We start from the raw sequence: 17,278 nt of genomic DNA on the forward strand, positions 1-17,278 counted from the left end.
ACAATATATTTCAACACATGGAGCCAAATTCCATGAGTAAATGTCACATCCATCCTGGACTGAAGCTGCCATGGTTAACATAGGCATTTACAGGAGAGATAATGGAAGGCAGAGAAGTGGTGACTAGAGGATCAGGGTGGAAGGAAAATGAGGTTGCATAGGCCTGAATATCATGGAACTGAGAACAAATAAAGGGCTGAAGAAAGCAATGGAGAAGAGGTAGAAGCAGGAAGCCCAGGAAAAGTGGCAAAAGATTGGAGGCAGTGAGAAATGGAGAAGGCATTAGATCTGAGACAAGGATCCTGTAACTTTAATCCTCAAGAAATCATGGAGAAGGATGATGTACCATAAAGCTCTGTCATGTTTTGCCTATGTACCTGTCCGCCACCTTCCAAACCCCTAGCATTCATGTGCAATGGTTCCCTCCTAATATGGCTATTGCCATGGTGGAGAGCTTAGAGGGGCATGGAGCTGCTCCATTGGAGCAGTATCCTAAGACAAGACAGAGCTGAGTGCTCCTTCATGGGCCTTCCTTCTGTTGTCCACCACCCCTTGTAATATCATCTATACTGAGAGGGGATTGCTGCAGCTGAAATTTGGCATATGGAAGGTAAGGGAGGATGGGTATCTTCATAGATTACCTTGCTGCAACATAATTCCTACATGAGCTATGGTTTCAATAATGTAGCTAAGAGAATATGAATGTTGTGGAAATGGACAATTGTTTGCAATTGTAAGTCAGTTTATGATGGTGTAACTTCCCAACAGGATGCCCAACCATTGTGCTTAAGATTTTGTCCCTTTTTAAAAAAAGTGTCAACACAGTCTTTTGGGTCCAAGTTAGGACACTTAAAAATGTTCCACTGATTTCACATGAGACAATTATAAATGTATTAGATATCACAGGTTTATAAGATATTAATTTTGCTTGAATCAAATATATAGTCAAAATCCTGCATCATCAGATATCACTATAATGATGGTACCTCTGGAGACCAATGCATGTGTTCAGACCACTCTCACCTGTAAGACATGGTTTGAAATTGTGCACTACTGGCACAAGGGGATGGATACATAATCATTTAGTCCCTCACTGTCCAGCATCTCAGAACTACTTCAGTTGGTGTGGCTGTCTGGTTTCTAAGGTGGGTTTCGAGGGGTATTTGTGATCATGGCAATGGTGCTATGATCATAAATATGAATTCCAATATTTATGATGTAAGTTTGGCTTTGTTGTTGTTGTTGTGTACCTTCAAGTCTTTTCACCTTATAGTGACTTACTATCATGGTGTTTCCTTGGCAAGATTTGTTTAGAGGTGGTTTGCCATTGCCTTCACCTGAGGCTGAGAGCATGTGGCTTGCCCAAGGTCACCCAGTGGGTTTCATGGCTCAGCTGGGAATCGAATCCTGATTTCCAGAGTCATAGTCCAACTCATAAACCCATCTTAGGACATCATCATTACTAAAGGAAAAGGATGTCAACTATGTATCTGTGCCATATATTTGTTTTGTTTTTGTGTTGCAAGATGAAGATATAGTGAAGGTTAAACTAATAAAATAAAACAAGGAATACTGAAAATATTTAGTAGCATATTTTTAAGTTTATTGACCTATACAAAACCATAGGCCTTTTAAAAAAGTCAGGAGCAGTAAAAGAATAAGCAAAAAAGATCTTCTTTCTAAAAGGCTATACAAATATGCACAAAAGAAATAAATTAATTTTGCTTTAATTTTCCATTCTTATTCCAAACGTTAATTCTAATAATACAAATGACTAAGGACCAGCTTAACAAATTAAAAACTTCTCTGTGGATATATATATACATATGTATATGTGTGTGTGTGTGTACATAAGTATGTGTGTATCTATTTATAGAATTCTTCTTATATGCTTTGGAAGCATCAGTAAAAAAAAGGTCCAAAAACTGTTTTCCAGAAACCACTTATTCACAATAAGAACAAGGAGTGATGCATTCTACATTTTTTAAAAAAAAGATCCTTGAACAGCACCATTGTATAGCATCCTGAAGCACAATATAGCTGAGAAACAAGTATCTTCATAGACAGTTTGCAAAATTACTTAGATAATCTTTAGCAAATTTGTTCCTACAGGTAGATGATATGAGGTAGGTTGATCCCTCCCAGATGAAACCTGCAGCTGATCATTCATTTTTTTTCTTTTTGCAAACAAACCCCAAACCAAAATCCACTGAGTTAGCAAAGATGCTACTTAGCACTTAGTTACTTTAGTCTTTAGAAGTCAGCCCACAAACAAGCTTCCAATCACAGATTAGATCCTACAGTGATGTGGGGCCACATGTGATCTACACCGTCAGCACTCAGTCCAATTCAACCTGTGGCCTGGACTAAATCCACATGTTCTTTCCTCTTACGCTTTGTCCTCTGGTCAACAGACAAACAGCAGAGATCACATTTTGAAGGCCAGAAAGCTCCAGTGGAAAAGCAGTGGACATGCTCTTGACTTTATTGATTGGGGCATGGAACAAAATAGTGCACCTGTTTTTCAGGTAACATATATTTCACAATTATAATGCCCTTTGATTTTAAGGCACCATCTTGGTTTTACTGTTAAATGTATTTGCATCCATCTCAAAAGCATGAATAATACTGGCCAATATAACCAAACTGTTCAGTATATTGGACACCTTGTTACATTGGTAGCTCATTCTGTAGCTCATACCAAAACAAAGGAGGCTTCATGATGGAGGAGTACCAACCCTAAAATATTACGCCATCTTTTCCTCCTTAACATATTTTATGGAAAGAAAAAAGACAGAAAAAAAGGAGTGGGAAAACACGCAAAGACTGAAAATGAAAGATGGCATTGTCTGAATCTCCCATAAAATTCCTCAAAGCAGGGCAACTGCACTACCAAATCCTTGTCTGGAAGTATAACAAGTATTTCCCAACACATGCTGCTGTGAAACTTGCATGCATTCTTGCATAAATGAACAAACATTGAAAAACTGGAAAAATTGAATTCCCATTGTCCAGAAAAGAACCATTCTGTAGGCTCAGATTTATGTAGTACATTGCAATGTGCAACTACCGTTCATTTCCCCCCTCCTTGTGCTTAGAGTAAGCACGTTTAAGCCAGCAAACCTTAAAAAACATTTTAACTTCATTCAAAATACTGTTTAAAAACACAAACATCCTTCAAGTAGCTGTAATCTCAGACACATCACTTTGCCCATCAACAGGTCACAAACTTGATCAAGCAGATGCTCTGGCAGAAGTGATTCCAAACACTGTGATTTGTTTTCCCACTGAATTGTGCTCCTAAAATGGTCCCCATAGGAATCTCCTTTTCACATTTTTGGATGTTTGCAATATCAGCAACTTCCATCTGCTTGAAAAAAAAGTGCCTTCCAAAAATACTTTAACCATTTGGGGTAGTGGAGGAGAGTTAAAGCCAGGCTGCTGAGGTGCCTCCTCTTCTTCTGTGTTATTTGGATTCATACTTTTGTGCTAGAATGGGTAAGATTTTTGTAGCTTTCTTTCACTGAACAATTTTTATCTTTCCAAAATGATCCTCCTTTTTGAGTTGCACCAGGAAGCTTATTTTTATAGGAAGAGCATAAGGTGCAAGGCACATAAAGGTAATGGAAGCAATGGCTAGTTTACACTAAAGTCCCAGGCTTTGAATCTTCATGCCAGAATAGTCTTTGCTCACTGTCTTGCAAGTTGCCTTCCACTTGGTTCCTGTCACCCAGCTCACTTGTATCAGCATATGTCCTGGAAAAGAAGAATATCCATCAGTGACATAGAATCACATAATCAAAAGGTTGCAAGAGAGCGCCCAGTCTAGGTGAATTAGGGTTTTAGGTCCTGCTATATTCTGCTGTCTAGTGGAAAGACTGTCTGACACTCAATCACTCCCTTCTTCCAACTTGTTCTTTCAAAACTGAAATCAATAGGACTTACACCAGAAGGAGAGTAGATTGAGTCATTCTGGATCATAATTGGAAAGTAAATCTACTGTGGTAGGAAAGATCCAGGCAGTTAACATAATAACATGTACAGTGAATATGGGGTTGGCTGAGAAATCAACAATTCATGCATCTCTATATAAGTTTTTAAATTACAGCTCTTGAGCCCCTAGTACTGGTAAATTATAATGTTTGTAACATAAACAGCCATTAAGACAATATGTATCTACTTCTATCTTGTCCCATCCTTACGTGTTAGGATAGGTGAAAACAATGAATCATTATGGCACAAGTTGATTCAGACCAACACACCTCACATTTTTGGTTGCTGAGAAGATCAAAAATCTGTCCCAACCATGTAACAACTAACCCTCCCAACCCCTCCTAACTTGTAGGCAGTCCAGCTTCCTCTAACACAGTCATTTCCACGTTGACAAAGAGCAGGGGAATGGGCAGGGATGCATCCAGCTATCTTCCTGTAGTTGGACATCCAAAAACATTGTACTATGAACACAGCTGGACTTGTCCCTGCTCATCTGGCCACTCTCTGAAACCATGTGGGTAGGAAAGGATGCATAATTTCCAAGTTTGAGGGGTGGCATCGGGAAACATAACTATGGAAATGTAGCTATGTGATACAGACACCTCTCCCATGGCATGATCTTGTGCCACTTTTAAAAGTCAAGCAAAATGATCATCTTTATATCATGCTATGCTATATAGATTCAATAAATGCTATCAGAAAAAAAAGTGAGAACCTCGATGTGACACCAGATGCATGGTAGTGCCCTAGACACGCAAGTGATGGTGCTAGGCACAGCACTATCAGTGACAATAGATTTGCCAGAGCTGGCAGTGGAAGCACTGGCTAGTTCTCAGTCAACTGCAGTCAACGGCTGTGTCTGGACACAAATCTGAACAATCATTTATGGTTACATGGCAAAGCCTTGGGATCCTGCATTCCTGCTTTCTTTCTGAGCAGTGGTAGCTGGGAGTTTCCATGTCAGTGGGGCAGGGAATCCACTTTAGTCTTTAGTTTAAACTTTAAAGGAATTATCCAATGCACCAAACTATATCACCATAATAAGTTCACAAACTTGCATAGCTCCTTTAAAGTTTGAATTACAAACCAGAATGCATTAACCATCTAACTGCTATGGATGGGAAGCTTTTGTTTTCATTTTTAACTATCAACAGTTCAGAGTTATTTGCAGACATAGGCGGGTTATAGACTGCCGCTTTGAGGCAGTCTGCCACCGCCGCCGTTTGCTCCGTAAGGGAGCCGCCGCAGCCACACCGTGCGGCTCCCTTGCGGAGCAAAAAAGAAGCTCCAAAATGGAGCTTCTTTCTGTGGCACCCTAATGATGTCGCGAGGCGCCGCTGGCGCACTCGCGACGTCATTAGCGCCATGACACGTCTGGATGCTATGCGTCCAAGACGTAAACATGGCGGCCCCCATGTGGAAGGGGCGCCACCATGTTGTACGTATGGAATACGTACTAGGGTTAGGGGGGTGCGGAAGCACCACCCCTTCCTAACCCTAATACGTATTCCATACGTATTTTTTGGCGGTTTGTAACCCGCCTAAGGCTCACATCCTATTGAGTAACTCCATTTAGAGTAGACTCATTCAATCAACTGCTGAAGAGTCAAAGCATAGATAAATCCCACTACTACAATGGATTTAATATGTGGCTACTCCAAACTATTTAGCATGGTGGAATCCGAAGTCATATTTTATGAAGTTGGTTTGTCTCAATAACCACACTTAAAATTAACCAATTTCTGATTTGTTTATAATACTAAACTACACTTAACTAAAAACAGAAGCAAGTGTTTCTTGTCTCCTGTTTATGGCTGTGTTGGAGGGGACAGGAATGTGTAAAGCTGAGACACATGCATGTAAGTCTACATCATAGTTTTGTATTATGTTCAAACCAGATCTTTTGCAGAACTGCCAAAATATTAATCACTCTCCTCCACTGTTTGAAATCAAGGGGGGGGGGAGTCAGTTAATTAGTGGTTAAGTTATTATATTTAGCTACGTTACTAAAGAACTATTTGTGGGTCTAGGGTATTGGGAACAATGCCTATGGAAGTATGAAACGGAATAGATTTATTTTTTTTGCATTGGTTCATAAAGAGAATGACAGATGATTAACTGTGAGAGGACAGGACAGAGATTGCTCAGCCTGGATCTCTGGATTCTGGAATGAGTGAAAAGGCAGATTAATGGTTGTTGTGGTGATCTTGTCAGGGATGATGGGAGTTGTAGCTCTTCACCTCTGGCTCTAACTCACCACCTTGTTATGCACCAGTTTTGGCCAGTGGTTAAAGCTTTGCTCTAAAGCAACAGAGTTTCAGAGAATAGGCTGAAGATCCTGACAAACTCTCCAAGCCTTCTCACTCTTGCTCCACAGAAGTCTTCACACTTCTTCAGGATCCTGCTGGCTCTTGTATCTTCCTCAAGACACCAGACAACTCAGTAGTCTTATATAAAAGATCTACTTTATTCTACTATATACAAATACTAATGCCCTCACAAAACACAATCTCTACAATCACAAAACTCCACTCTACTCCAACAACTACCCACAAAATACATTGGGAATCATAGCAATTATTATAGCCATTGTAAAACACCACCCACTTAGCCAGTTTCCACCCAGTGGGCGTGTACATCCATTTTGATTGGTTCTCATGGTTCATCCCATAATTAATGATTTCATCATTTCACCTTGTCCACTCAACGATTCTCAGGTGCTTTCAATTATACACTCTACATTTCTGTCCTTGGCATTTAGGACTGCTAATTACATTACCTTTTACACCTGTGTGGCTCCTTAATTGCTTTTGCTTAGTCATGCTGACTCTCACATACATGTTTTATTTCTTTCACTGTATATCCCATGTTGCTTTTTCCTTAACAGATCAGGCCTTGACAGCTATGATATGATAAAATGGAGAAGCTAGCAAGTTGGATACTCTCAATGGCTCTATGCTCAGAGTGTAGCCTGATAAGAAGCCAACCAGAGACATATTATTTATTCAATGACAAAGGGACATTGCTTCTAAGCTGTAAAGAAATGCCAATGTAATGTACTCTTGGCTTGCCCTTTACCAATACTGAACTGAATTTTAGTGACAATAGGGGGGAAAGAACAAAGAGAAAGCATAAACATTTGGAGGCTTTAATTAATCAAGAAGCAACTGTACCACAGGAGAGTACCTCTTTTTTCCTTCCTTTTTTTTCTCCTTAAAATTTACTTTCTGATGGTTTTGTATATTCTGGGGCCTTTAGTCCAGAGTTTCCCCTTTTCGTTTCGATATAAGGTTCCATTACACTAGTCTTCCACACATTCTTTAGCACAACTCTAATTAATCTTTTGTTATAATTTGTAGTGATTTTATTCCTCTCTGATCATAACTTTTCCTATTTTTTTTACACAGGCTTAGATTTTCCTAGATGGCATTTCTATTTTGTGGATATATTTGAATAAATCCTGGTGGTTGTGGTGGTGATGATGGTGGTGGTTGTAGTTATTATCTGTCTGGGTTCTCCCTTCCTTTCCCCTCTCCCATCTCCTGGTGGGAGTATTTTACATTTTATTATCTTCTTATTTCTCTCTGGTTTGATGTTGCAGTATTTTCCTTAGTGTAAAATGTTTTGACAATATTTTACTTACTGTAAAACTTACAGTATTGCATAGTTTTTTTGTGGGGTTTTTAGGCTATGAGGCTGTGTTCTAGAAGACTTTATTCCTGATGTTTTGCCAGCAGCTGTGGCTGGCATCTTCTGAAGATGGCAGTCACAGCTGCTGGTGAAACATCAGGAATAAAGTCTTCTAGAACACAGCCTCATAGCCTAAAAACCCCACAAAAAACTATGGATGCCGGATATGAAAGTCTTCGACTTCACATTATAGTATTTTACAATTTACTATCTTCTTATTTCTCTCTGGTTTGATGTTTCCATCTGAATTTTCCCAAACCAATCTTCCTTGATCTGTACCTGAATCTTCAAGGACCTTTCCCTTGAAACAGTTAGCTTTAACTTTTCCTTCCTTGGCCTTTAGGCCAAACTACTAAATAGGTGGGAATGCAGTAAGTTTTAACTAGAGGCCTGGTGAAAATTTACAGGTAAATGAAGGGTTTTATAAAGAGTAGATTGTGCCAAATTTTGCATATTGTGCAGAGTCTTTAAAGCAAGCTATTGTACACTGCACTTTTCAATTAATTGTTTTATTGCTTACTGAAATGTATTTATTGGCCTCTGATCTCTTCTGTGTATTATGCCTTCATCCGTGTTTTCTTGTTGATATGCTGTGATCTAAATAAACCTATGAAATTTATTGTACAAGCCATCTCTACCCATCCCCTCTGACTCACTGGGAAAAATGAAGAACCACATTTTAAAGTAATTCCTTTAGGAAAACAACACGAATGGGTAGAATCCTATTGGTGACTTATGCTGTAACTATCCATTATGCCAGTATAAGGCCCTCTTTGGAACAGTGTGTGATACCAAAGAAAGCTGCCCTGTTGGCTCTCAAACAACTTGAGAGAGCCAGCAGGTCATCTTTCTTGCCTGACAGATGGTTTTCAATACTATTCTCTCCCCCAGTGTTGCTCATTTTACTCTGGGGTCAATTTACTCCATCACTGGACCATTGCCTACACTGCCATAGATCCTCAAGCCAACAGGACTGCAACCCAGAAGTATAAGAAATTAACTTACGAAAAACTGGGACACTTTACATCGTGCTGTAAGGTACACTGTGTAGAATAATGCAAATGCCATTATCTTGCTAGATAATTTCAGAAAATCAGCTCAGCAATGGAATGTGGGCAGAGAAAGCCAGCTCATTATAAACCAGACACAAAATGATCATGACTGCTTATTATACTGAGCTAGCTACAGAGAGCACAACTGTACTTAAATACGATCTCATTTCTGCAAGCACAAGCAGCCCTTTGTTCTGATCGATAACAGGTGGAGTTCAGAGAATGAAGCAGCCAACACTAAACTAAAATTAGAGGTGTCGGGGGTTGCATGGCAGCAGGGGCGTGAAACACCAAGCTGTCTGCTTTTTGCAGAACTGCCATGAGAACAATGAAAAAAGATTGTGAAAATGGTCACCTTTAAAAAAATGGGGGTATCAGTTGTCGAAAGCCATTATCTTTGGCTGGGCCAAAGCTAACAAAATGAAATTCAACACAGAGAAATGTAAGGTACTGCACTTAAGGTGGAAAAATAAAATGCACAGATATAGGATGGGGGACAACTGTCTGAATGAGACTACATGTGAAAGGGATCTAGGAGTCCAAGTAGACCACAAATTGAACATGAGTCAACAGTGCAATGCAGCAGCTAACAAGGCCAATGCGATTTTAGGCTGTATCAATAAAAGTATAGTGTCTAGATCAAGGGAAGTAATAGTGCACTCTATTTTTCTCTGGTCAGGGCCCACCTGGAATATTGTGTCCAGTCCTGGGCACCACAATTAAAAAAAGATGTTGAGAAACAAGAGCGTGTCCAAAGGAGGGAGACTAAAATGGTGAAGGGTCTGGAAACCATGCCCTACGAGGAATGTCTTAGGGAGCTTGGGATGTTTAGCCTGGAGAAGAGAAGGTTAAGAGGTGATATGATAGCCCTGTTTAAATACTTGAAGGGATGTCATGTTGAGGAGGGAGCAAGCTTGTTTACTGCTGCTCCAGAGACTAGGACCCGGAGCAATGGATGCAAGCTACAGGAAAAGAGATTCCACCTCAACATTAGGAGGAACTTCCTGACAGTAAGGGCTGGTTGACAGTGGAACAAACTCCCTCGGAGTGTAGTGGAGTCTCCTTCCTTAGAAGTCTTTAAGTAGTGGCTGGATGGCCATCTGTCAGGGATGCTTTGACTGAGAGTTCCTGCATGGCAGGGGGGTTGGACTGGATGGCCCTTGCAGTCTCTTCCAACTCTATGATTATATGATTCTATTATCCAACAACATGCAGTCACAGTATCACAAAATACAATTTTTAAATCATGCATTTCTGAAGCACTGCTCAGTGTTGCAGACTGACAGAAATGCAAATTATTACCTTTAGATTCTTAATATGGACAGTTTCTTGATTTTCAGTTGTCAGGGCTAGGACTTTTGTTTACGGCTAAGCAATGATTTGGGTTTCAGTTTTCAAAATTTAGGCCCATGAAGCAATGTAATATGTCTTTGTGAAGCATAAAACATAAAAGTATAAAGTGTTCCATGTGAACATCCATATACGTAATACAGCATAGGCACTGCCTAGTTTGAGTCATAAAGCTAGCATAACAAAAGCAAAATGCTAAGCTTGAAAGAAACATAAACAATGAATTAACTTAGTAACTTGAGAAAGATGCCATATTAAAGTGTCATTAGTACTGCATTAAAGTGTTACTGGCTGCTGCAATTTGATGAAGGCAGCCAAGAACTAGTGTTCACCAAGTATTATGTCACAGAAGAAAGACCACTTATTTACATAAGTGGAGGCTGCTAAACAATCTCCACATATTGGATAGAGAAAGGTTGGGAAGGATATAAAACTGGCCCAGAAGATACAGGCTGACCAGGAGTGTCAGCCTCCCACATATCAAAAGAACAGTTTTATAACAGCTTCACTGTTCCTGGCTGATAAAAACCCAAATGATGCTGGTATGATTTGGGCTATGTCAAAGATATGTTTCCCATTATGCTTGTACTGAGTGCTGCTATGGATATAGCAATGCCCAGGGACATTATCTTTCTTCGATGCCTTTGTGTAACATATGATGCCTTACCTGCAATATAAAGTAGTGAAGTAATGTGTCTAAACACTTAAGATCTATGTTTCTCCTTGAGGGGAGTGTATATTTGTAGATCCATGACTGTAAATAATAAAATAGCCTAAAAGACTAACAGAGAGCCTGCTCATTCTCCCATATCAAATAATCTGCCAATTGCAAGAGTTAAAAATGCTTAAGTACAGTATTGATGTATTGTACTTGTTTGGATTGTTCATGAGTTGGAAGTCCTGACAACCACATATTGATAACAGGGACCTCCAAGCAGATACAGATTAGCTGACAAATGGCAAAGAACATGCAATCCCTCAGTCTAAAGAGATAGGGGTGGGGAACCATGCCTATTTCACTTTTCCTCTTGGATTTTGCCTCTTATGATGCTGCCATGTAGACTCATGTAGGATATAGGGGAAAGCTAGTGGAAAGAAACTACAGTATCTACAGTCCTTGTACTGCCTTTCAGACAAAACACTTGTATCACATAACTTTTTTTTTGTTCAGTTCAATAGATCAGATTAATATTTGTGGATAAGAAAATGCCCCATGTGCTATTTATAGAGCAAAAACCACAAGAAAATAGGTGACTCCTCTAGTAGACATAGCTGCCCTCCATAAAGATTAATATCTACTAATATTTTTGCAAGTTGTAGAAATCCTACAAGGCAAACCAGCAATTCTATTGTGCACAACTCACCTGCTCTGCTGTGGGTTGCTGCCATACATGCTCCCATAACAGCTGCGGTAAGAAGACTGAGACAAGGTGTCATAATCAGACAGTCCAAGTGCAATTGGATTCCGCCAATTCCCAGAGGTGTTTGCAGAAGATGCTAAAATTGGGGACAGGGAAAGCGGGGGGAAGATGAGAATGAGTAACTCATTTTACCTGGCTATCAATCTTTATGTTGCAGATTCAAGCACAGCACTTCCTTACACAGACATGCAAATACTAGAATATGTGGCTATATATAAAGCATATTCTGAAACAGTTAAATGAAAGATTAGAAACCTAGAACCCCATAAACACTTTTCTCTCTCCTTCCCTTCCCACCAGACATGGCTGTTGTCCAGATTTAATGACTGTGACACTTACCAACTTTTTGACTATAATCTAAATTCAGTAAGCACATATTTTCATATGTTAGGTTCTATTGCATATAACCTAGGGAACTGAATAGGTCACAGAACTGTTTTGTTTTGTTTTTTGGTCTTCCAATTTCATAAGAATTAGATAATTACAGACATAATTATTAGGGGAGATTTTGTCCATTCACTGTTTCTTTCAATGGGCTAGGCAACTTCCAGTGTTGGATAATACATATCTCCACAGACAGTTACATAAACTGCATCCCACTTTTTTAAAAAAATAAAAAGTATTTTCTTTTATTTGTTTACCCTAACAAGCTAGATATTGGTACACATTTTCATGTACTTCTCCCATTGCACAACAATGCAGGCCACCTCTGTTGTTACTTTAAGTGGTTAAATAATGCAATAACTATCTGGATCTGGTCACTGTGGGAGACAGGATACTGGACTGGATGAACCACCTGTGTGAGCCGGTAGGCTTCTCCCAAATTTCCTACGCTTCTGTGTACTGTTGATACGCTTGTAAACCAGTTTGACCATTCTTTCATAACCAATATAGTAAGCCTTTTTAGCTGTAGGTGTAGCTGAGACTTTTTCTATGTATCACAGATAGGCTGGTAGAATAATATTAATAAAACATGCTGCACATTAAAGTTCTATGTAAAAAAATGAATAGTAATAGTAAATCATGCTGACATTTATAATTTGCACATATGCACACACTTATGCTCCTTCAAATTGTAATCTACAGAATGTGAGATGGTTGCTCTTGCTTGCTCTTATATAGTTTATGACAAGGTGGAAATCACCCTGCCCTCTAAACTGCATGAACTGCAACTTCCATCATTCCTCACCACTGGCTATTCTGAATGGGGCTACTAGGAGTTGTAGTTTGACAGTGGAGGGCTGCACAATGTCTATCTCACTCTATAGTTTAAATCCAATTGCTACTCACAGACATCACTGACCTGCTGAATCAATGCGATTTACATACAAATTGATTCACCCCTCATCTTATTCGCCTTTAATTGGGATTAGCAACTGGATTTAGGCCTATTTATTTATTTACTCTTAATTTTAAAATTTACATTGTATGTTAGTCCTTTCTTGAAACAGAACTTCTTCTGGTTCCTATAAAACAGTGGTTCTCAAACTGTGGGGTGGGATCCCCAGGGGTGCAAGAGTTGTTCAAAGGGGGGGGGGGATAAAAGACTTGGAGGCCCTGATCCCTCCAAACCATTTCTGTCCTGGAGAGGAAGAGAAAGGCAAGGAGGGCGAGTCTCTTCCAGAGGGAGGAGAAGGAGGGAGAGCCATTTCCTTATAAAATGTTAAAATATGAATATACATGAATGTGTGAACTAAAATACGCATACTAAACAAACAAAATATTTTAATGCATATATTATGTTGAGCAGGAAGGGAGCATTACATCCATATGCAGATGTAAAGTGGGTCACAATGGTAAAAAGTTAGAGAACCACTGCCATAAAAAAAAAAAAGAAATGTAATGAAGAACAACAATGAAATCAAAGCAGGTGGCAAGGAATTCTACAGAATAAAAACAATGTGAACAAGAATAACCAAATATGGCCATGAGCCTGTTTCAGCAACAGCAAAAATGGTCTTGGCCATTCTCCTAAAATATCTGAAGCACTTGGCTGAGGCAGGCTGTTCCATGGCACAACAACAGAAAAAGCCCTACGCTGTGATCTTGCCAACCTAATCTCAGACAGTACAGGAGGTCTGTCTGGATGATTCCAGGTGGCAAAGAAATGACAATGGAAAAGGTATCTCTTATGTGACATAGGCTGTTCTGTGCTGTAAAGGTGTAGGCTCCTTGATGTAGACCCTAAAACTAAATGTCTGCTATAGACTTCCATTTGAATAACTGTAGCACATTCCTCACAGCAAATCATTTTAAGGAGCCAGACATCTGCCTTCTGCAGTTCCTGGACACATTTCAGAGCATTTCCAAATAGACTGTACATTGCAGGGGAGGGAGGAAAGGAACCTCGCTAGTATTAATTAGCAGTTTGGTCATATTTTTCAAGCCTCTACTATCTTTTACCTAGATCTGAGCTGCTCTATGTCTTTTTATACCCAGATACAAAAATTACCCAATAGTTGCTTCCACTCCATGGAGAACTGGTAGACCAACCAATAGTTACCTGAAGAGAAAGATGATGCACGACTGCTTGGACAACATGGCACCTGCAGTCCAGCAAAGCCCAGGCTCCTTTGTGAACCTCGGTCAGTGTCGAAGCCTGCCTGCAGGCCATGGCCGTGGTCTTTCTGCCCAGAGGCACGATGGTACCAGCCACGAAGATGCTCAGCTACTAAGGCCTTGTGAATATTTTTGGTGATGTGCTCAGCTTTCACAGATGGCTTCCGTGGCAGGCGCAGGGTAGCATATGGATTGTGTGGAACTCTTTCCATCTCATCTTCATGGAAAGACCTGAATTCCCGATAGCGCCGCTCATATCCATAGTGTGCTGATGAACGGTAGGAAGGGTTGACTGTGTACTGGCCCTCTGTGCCATTCTCATACACATAACCCCCGTTGACATACACATCACACTCCAGGTAAGGGGCATAGCCAGTAATGTAGCAATTGTTTGATGTCTGTCCTTGAGACTTTGGGTAGACACCATTACGGATGTCCTTTTGGGCTAGATTTGGCATGCTTCCTGAACTGGAAGCAGAAATGTTTTGTTTCTTGGACCGTCTCCTGTTCCTTGTACGGTTGTCAAGGGTCTGGGTGGTATAATACGGGCTTGGATTCGGGGTTACACAATAGTATTCTGCACTTGATTGGCTAGTGTAGGATGACCTATCATCTAGAATCTCTGTACTGCTGCTTCTCTGCGATTTTGAAAGGTTGAACACTGGTTTTTCACTAGCCATCTCAGACAATGTGTTCGTCTGGGACTCTAAGCTGCCACTCCGCTGTCTGCAGTGCTGGGGGGAGCGATCTGGCCTGGAAAAGGAGAAATGTGTGTTTGCCTCAAATTCAGCATTCATATATTCAAGGTCAGCACAGAACAAATAGTTTTACATAACAGAAAATGTAGACTTAGGTTTTAAAAGCAAAATAAAAATAAAAATAAAAGAGTAAAATAGTTGAGCAATGAAGCAGAGTACCTATGGAGGCTGCCAATATCATGGTAACATCCCTCCTCCCAACCATGTGCACTTCATATACTGAACCCCTAAATTTATACTCCATACATCGAAGGATGTGGATTGCAACCTACAAAAGCTCATGTGAAAGCACATCAATCTTAAAGAAGCCACAACATCCACTGTTGTGATAGACACTGTGGCATATTTTAGTTACTAAATGCAACTTATGTGTGTGTATGTCTCTTGTTGGACTGGATTCAGGGACTGTTATTTAATAATAATAATAAAAATAATATATAATGTATTTAATCCTTTGCACCCTGTCCAACACCGCCCCCAAGCAGTTGTCAGTCCTAGCACAGGCTGCTGCTGCTATTACTACATACTGATGAGGAAGGAAGGGAGGAAGGAGGCAATTCTGGGTGCATTTAATGTTGTCATTTTAGATTGTACACCGCTCAGCAGATTTTTATTCTTTTTATTTTCTTATTTTATTTGAACCTTACTATCTAAAACACTGTGTAAACTTTACAGCACTCTATAAATAAATGTTAATAATAATTTACACAGATTAAAAAGATCAGAAAATCCCAGATTCCTGTTCTTTCCAATTTTATTTTGGCAATGCATACACATTTGTTTATCCCAGAATATTTTCTGTCAGTTCCCAGTATGAGCAGAGTTTTTACACCAGCTCCCCCCTTTGGTTTATTTTAACACAGTATAAAATCAGAAAGAACAGGAAAAAAATCTGGGACTTTTCTTTTTTTTTTTTTTTTAAAAATATTTTTTTAATTTTATTGAAAAGCTAAAAAAAATCACATATATATTTACATTTCCACATTACAATATTATCACATTACTTCACTTCCACCCCCCCCTTTCCCTCACATATCATTCTTTACCATCTAGATGTCTCTTACACACATCTTCTCACATAACTTATTCAGCTCTCTTCTTTGTTCCTCATTAGTTATCTATTCCCTAGAACCATCTCGGTCTTTCTATTTCTTATCATATGCTGAGAAATATTTCATCTTTGAGAGTGTACATCTGATTAATTAATTAAAAAAAAATTTGGGACTTTTCAATTAGTCTGGGTGGCCCCTCAGACAATGAAAATGTGGCTGGTCTGGGCTCAGAGAAGGAAAAGGTGGGTGTATTCAATCTGTGAGTGCATGCCTTTTTCTTCCAGGCTGAGACCAGCTGCTTCTTACTTGCCTGAATTGTCTCCCCATCCCTCCCTTCCTCACCAGAGGTCACTTCCAGGATTTGACAGCTGCAGGGGGAGAACATGTAACTGCAGACAGTGATTTTAAAATGGATTTTAAAATGTATTAAACAGGGAGGAAGAACAGTTTTTCAAGGCTCTTTTCCAATGTTGTTGATAAAGCAGTAACAACATGAGGATGAAGATTTCCATACCTGGCAGAATTGCTGATAACTCATCCCTTAAATGTCCCTCAAATGTGTGTGAACGCCTGGTGCACTGCCTCAATTGTCATGGAATTGTCCCTCCCTCTAGCATCCCTGAATCATTCCAGGGGAGCAGATTTCCTCTGAATGCAAAGTTTCCATTCAGACGAAATCTGCTCCCCTTCAGAAGAAATCCACTCCACTAGAATGATTCAGGGACGCTACAGGGAGCGACGATTTCAAGACGATTGAGAAAGCGCGTCAGGCGTTCACACGCACGCTTCCTCTATATCTGAGGGATGTTTGAGCGATGAGTTATCAGTGATTCTGCCATGTATGGAAATCTTCGATGACAATTCATCCAAATATCATGTTGTCTAGTCACAAGGAAGAAAATGATCCTTTTAGTCATAACTGCTTGGGATTAAAGGATGCCAATATATTCTCCACAGAAATATCAATGGTGTATATGAGTGATCAACGATGAGAACTAAAGGGCACAAAATCAATCCCTCTCCTCCCAAGTACTGTTGTACTAAAGAACACACTTATCAGATACAATGTAGCTGCAGTCTTTCAAAGGCATAGCAAAGGCATAAAAAATCTGACATGATCTATCCAGGGACAGAAAGCTACACGAGAGATATTCCTCAGGGTTTAGATCAAGTTTGTGAATTTGACATAAAAAATAATGCTGAATGTCAGCACTGAGTTTTCTACAGAAATGTCTGAGCAGAATTTTCTCTGAAAGCATGAGTTTTCATAGGTTTTTAAATGAACAAAATTGTAACCAGAGTGCAAGTGACTGCATATGCTTGACCAACTTCCCCTCTCATTTTCTTTTCACTGAGAATGAATTACAAAAGGGGACTCAAGCCAACTTTTGATTTTGCAGAAG

General features: G+C 39.7%; 1 protein-coding gene across 2 annotated transcripts in view; it reads right to left on the reverse strand.

Moving 5' to 3' along the window:
* Positions 1 to 1,639: 1,639 nt before the first annotated feature.
* The window catches only part of FRMD4B (FERM domain containing 4B), a 286,248-nt gene continuing 270,609 nt past the window's right edge, over positions 1,640 to 17,278 (reverse strand). For both annotated transcript variants that reach the window (XM_089519398.1, XM_089519389.1), the window contains 3 exons: positions 14,010 to 14,818; positions 11,450 to 11,582; positions 1,640 to 3,756 (listed from right to left, as the gene is read on the reverse strand). In XM_089519398.1, coding sequence (XP_089375524.1) covers positions 3,642 to 3,756; positions 11,450 to 11,582; positions 14,010 to 14,818 — 1,057 coding nt within the window. In that variant the 3' untranslated portion in view covers positions 1,640 to 3,641. The remainder of the gene's footprint in view (positions 3,757 to 11,449; positions 11,583 to 14,009; positions 14,819 to 17,278) is intronic.

This window comes from Sceloporus occidentalis, unplaced genomic scaffold, assembly GCF_023333645.1.
Source record: "Sceloporus occidentalis isolate IW3139 unplaced genomic scaffold, rSceOcc1.0.p SCAF_1, whole genome shotgun sequence".
Lineage (NCBI taxonomy): Eukaryota > Metazoa > Chordata > Lepidosauria > Squamata > Phrynosomatidae > Sceloporus > Sceloporus occidentalis.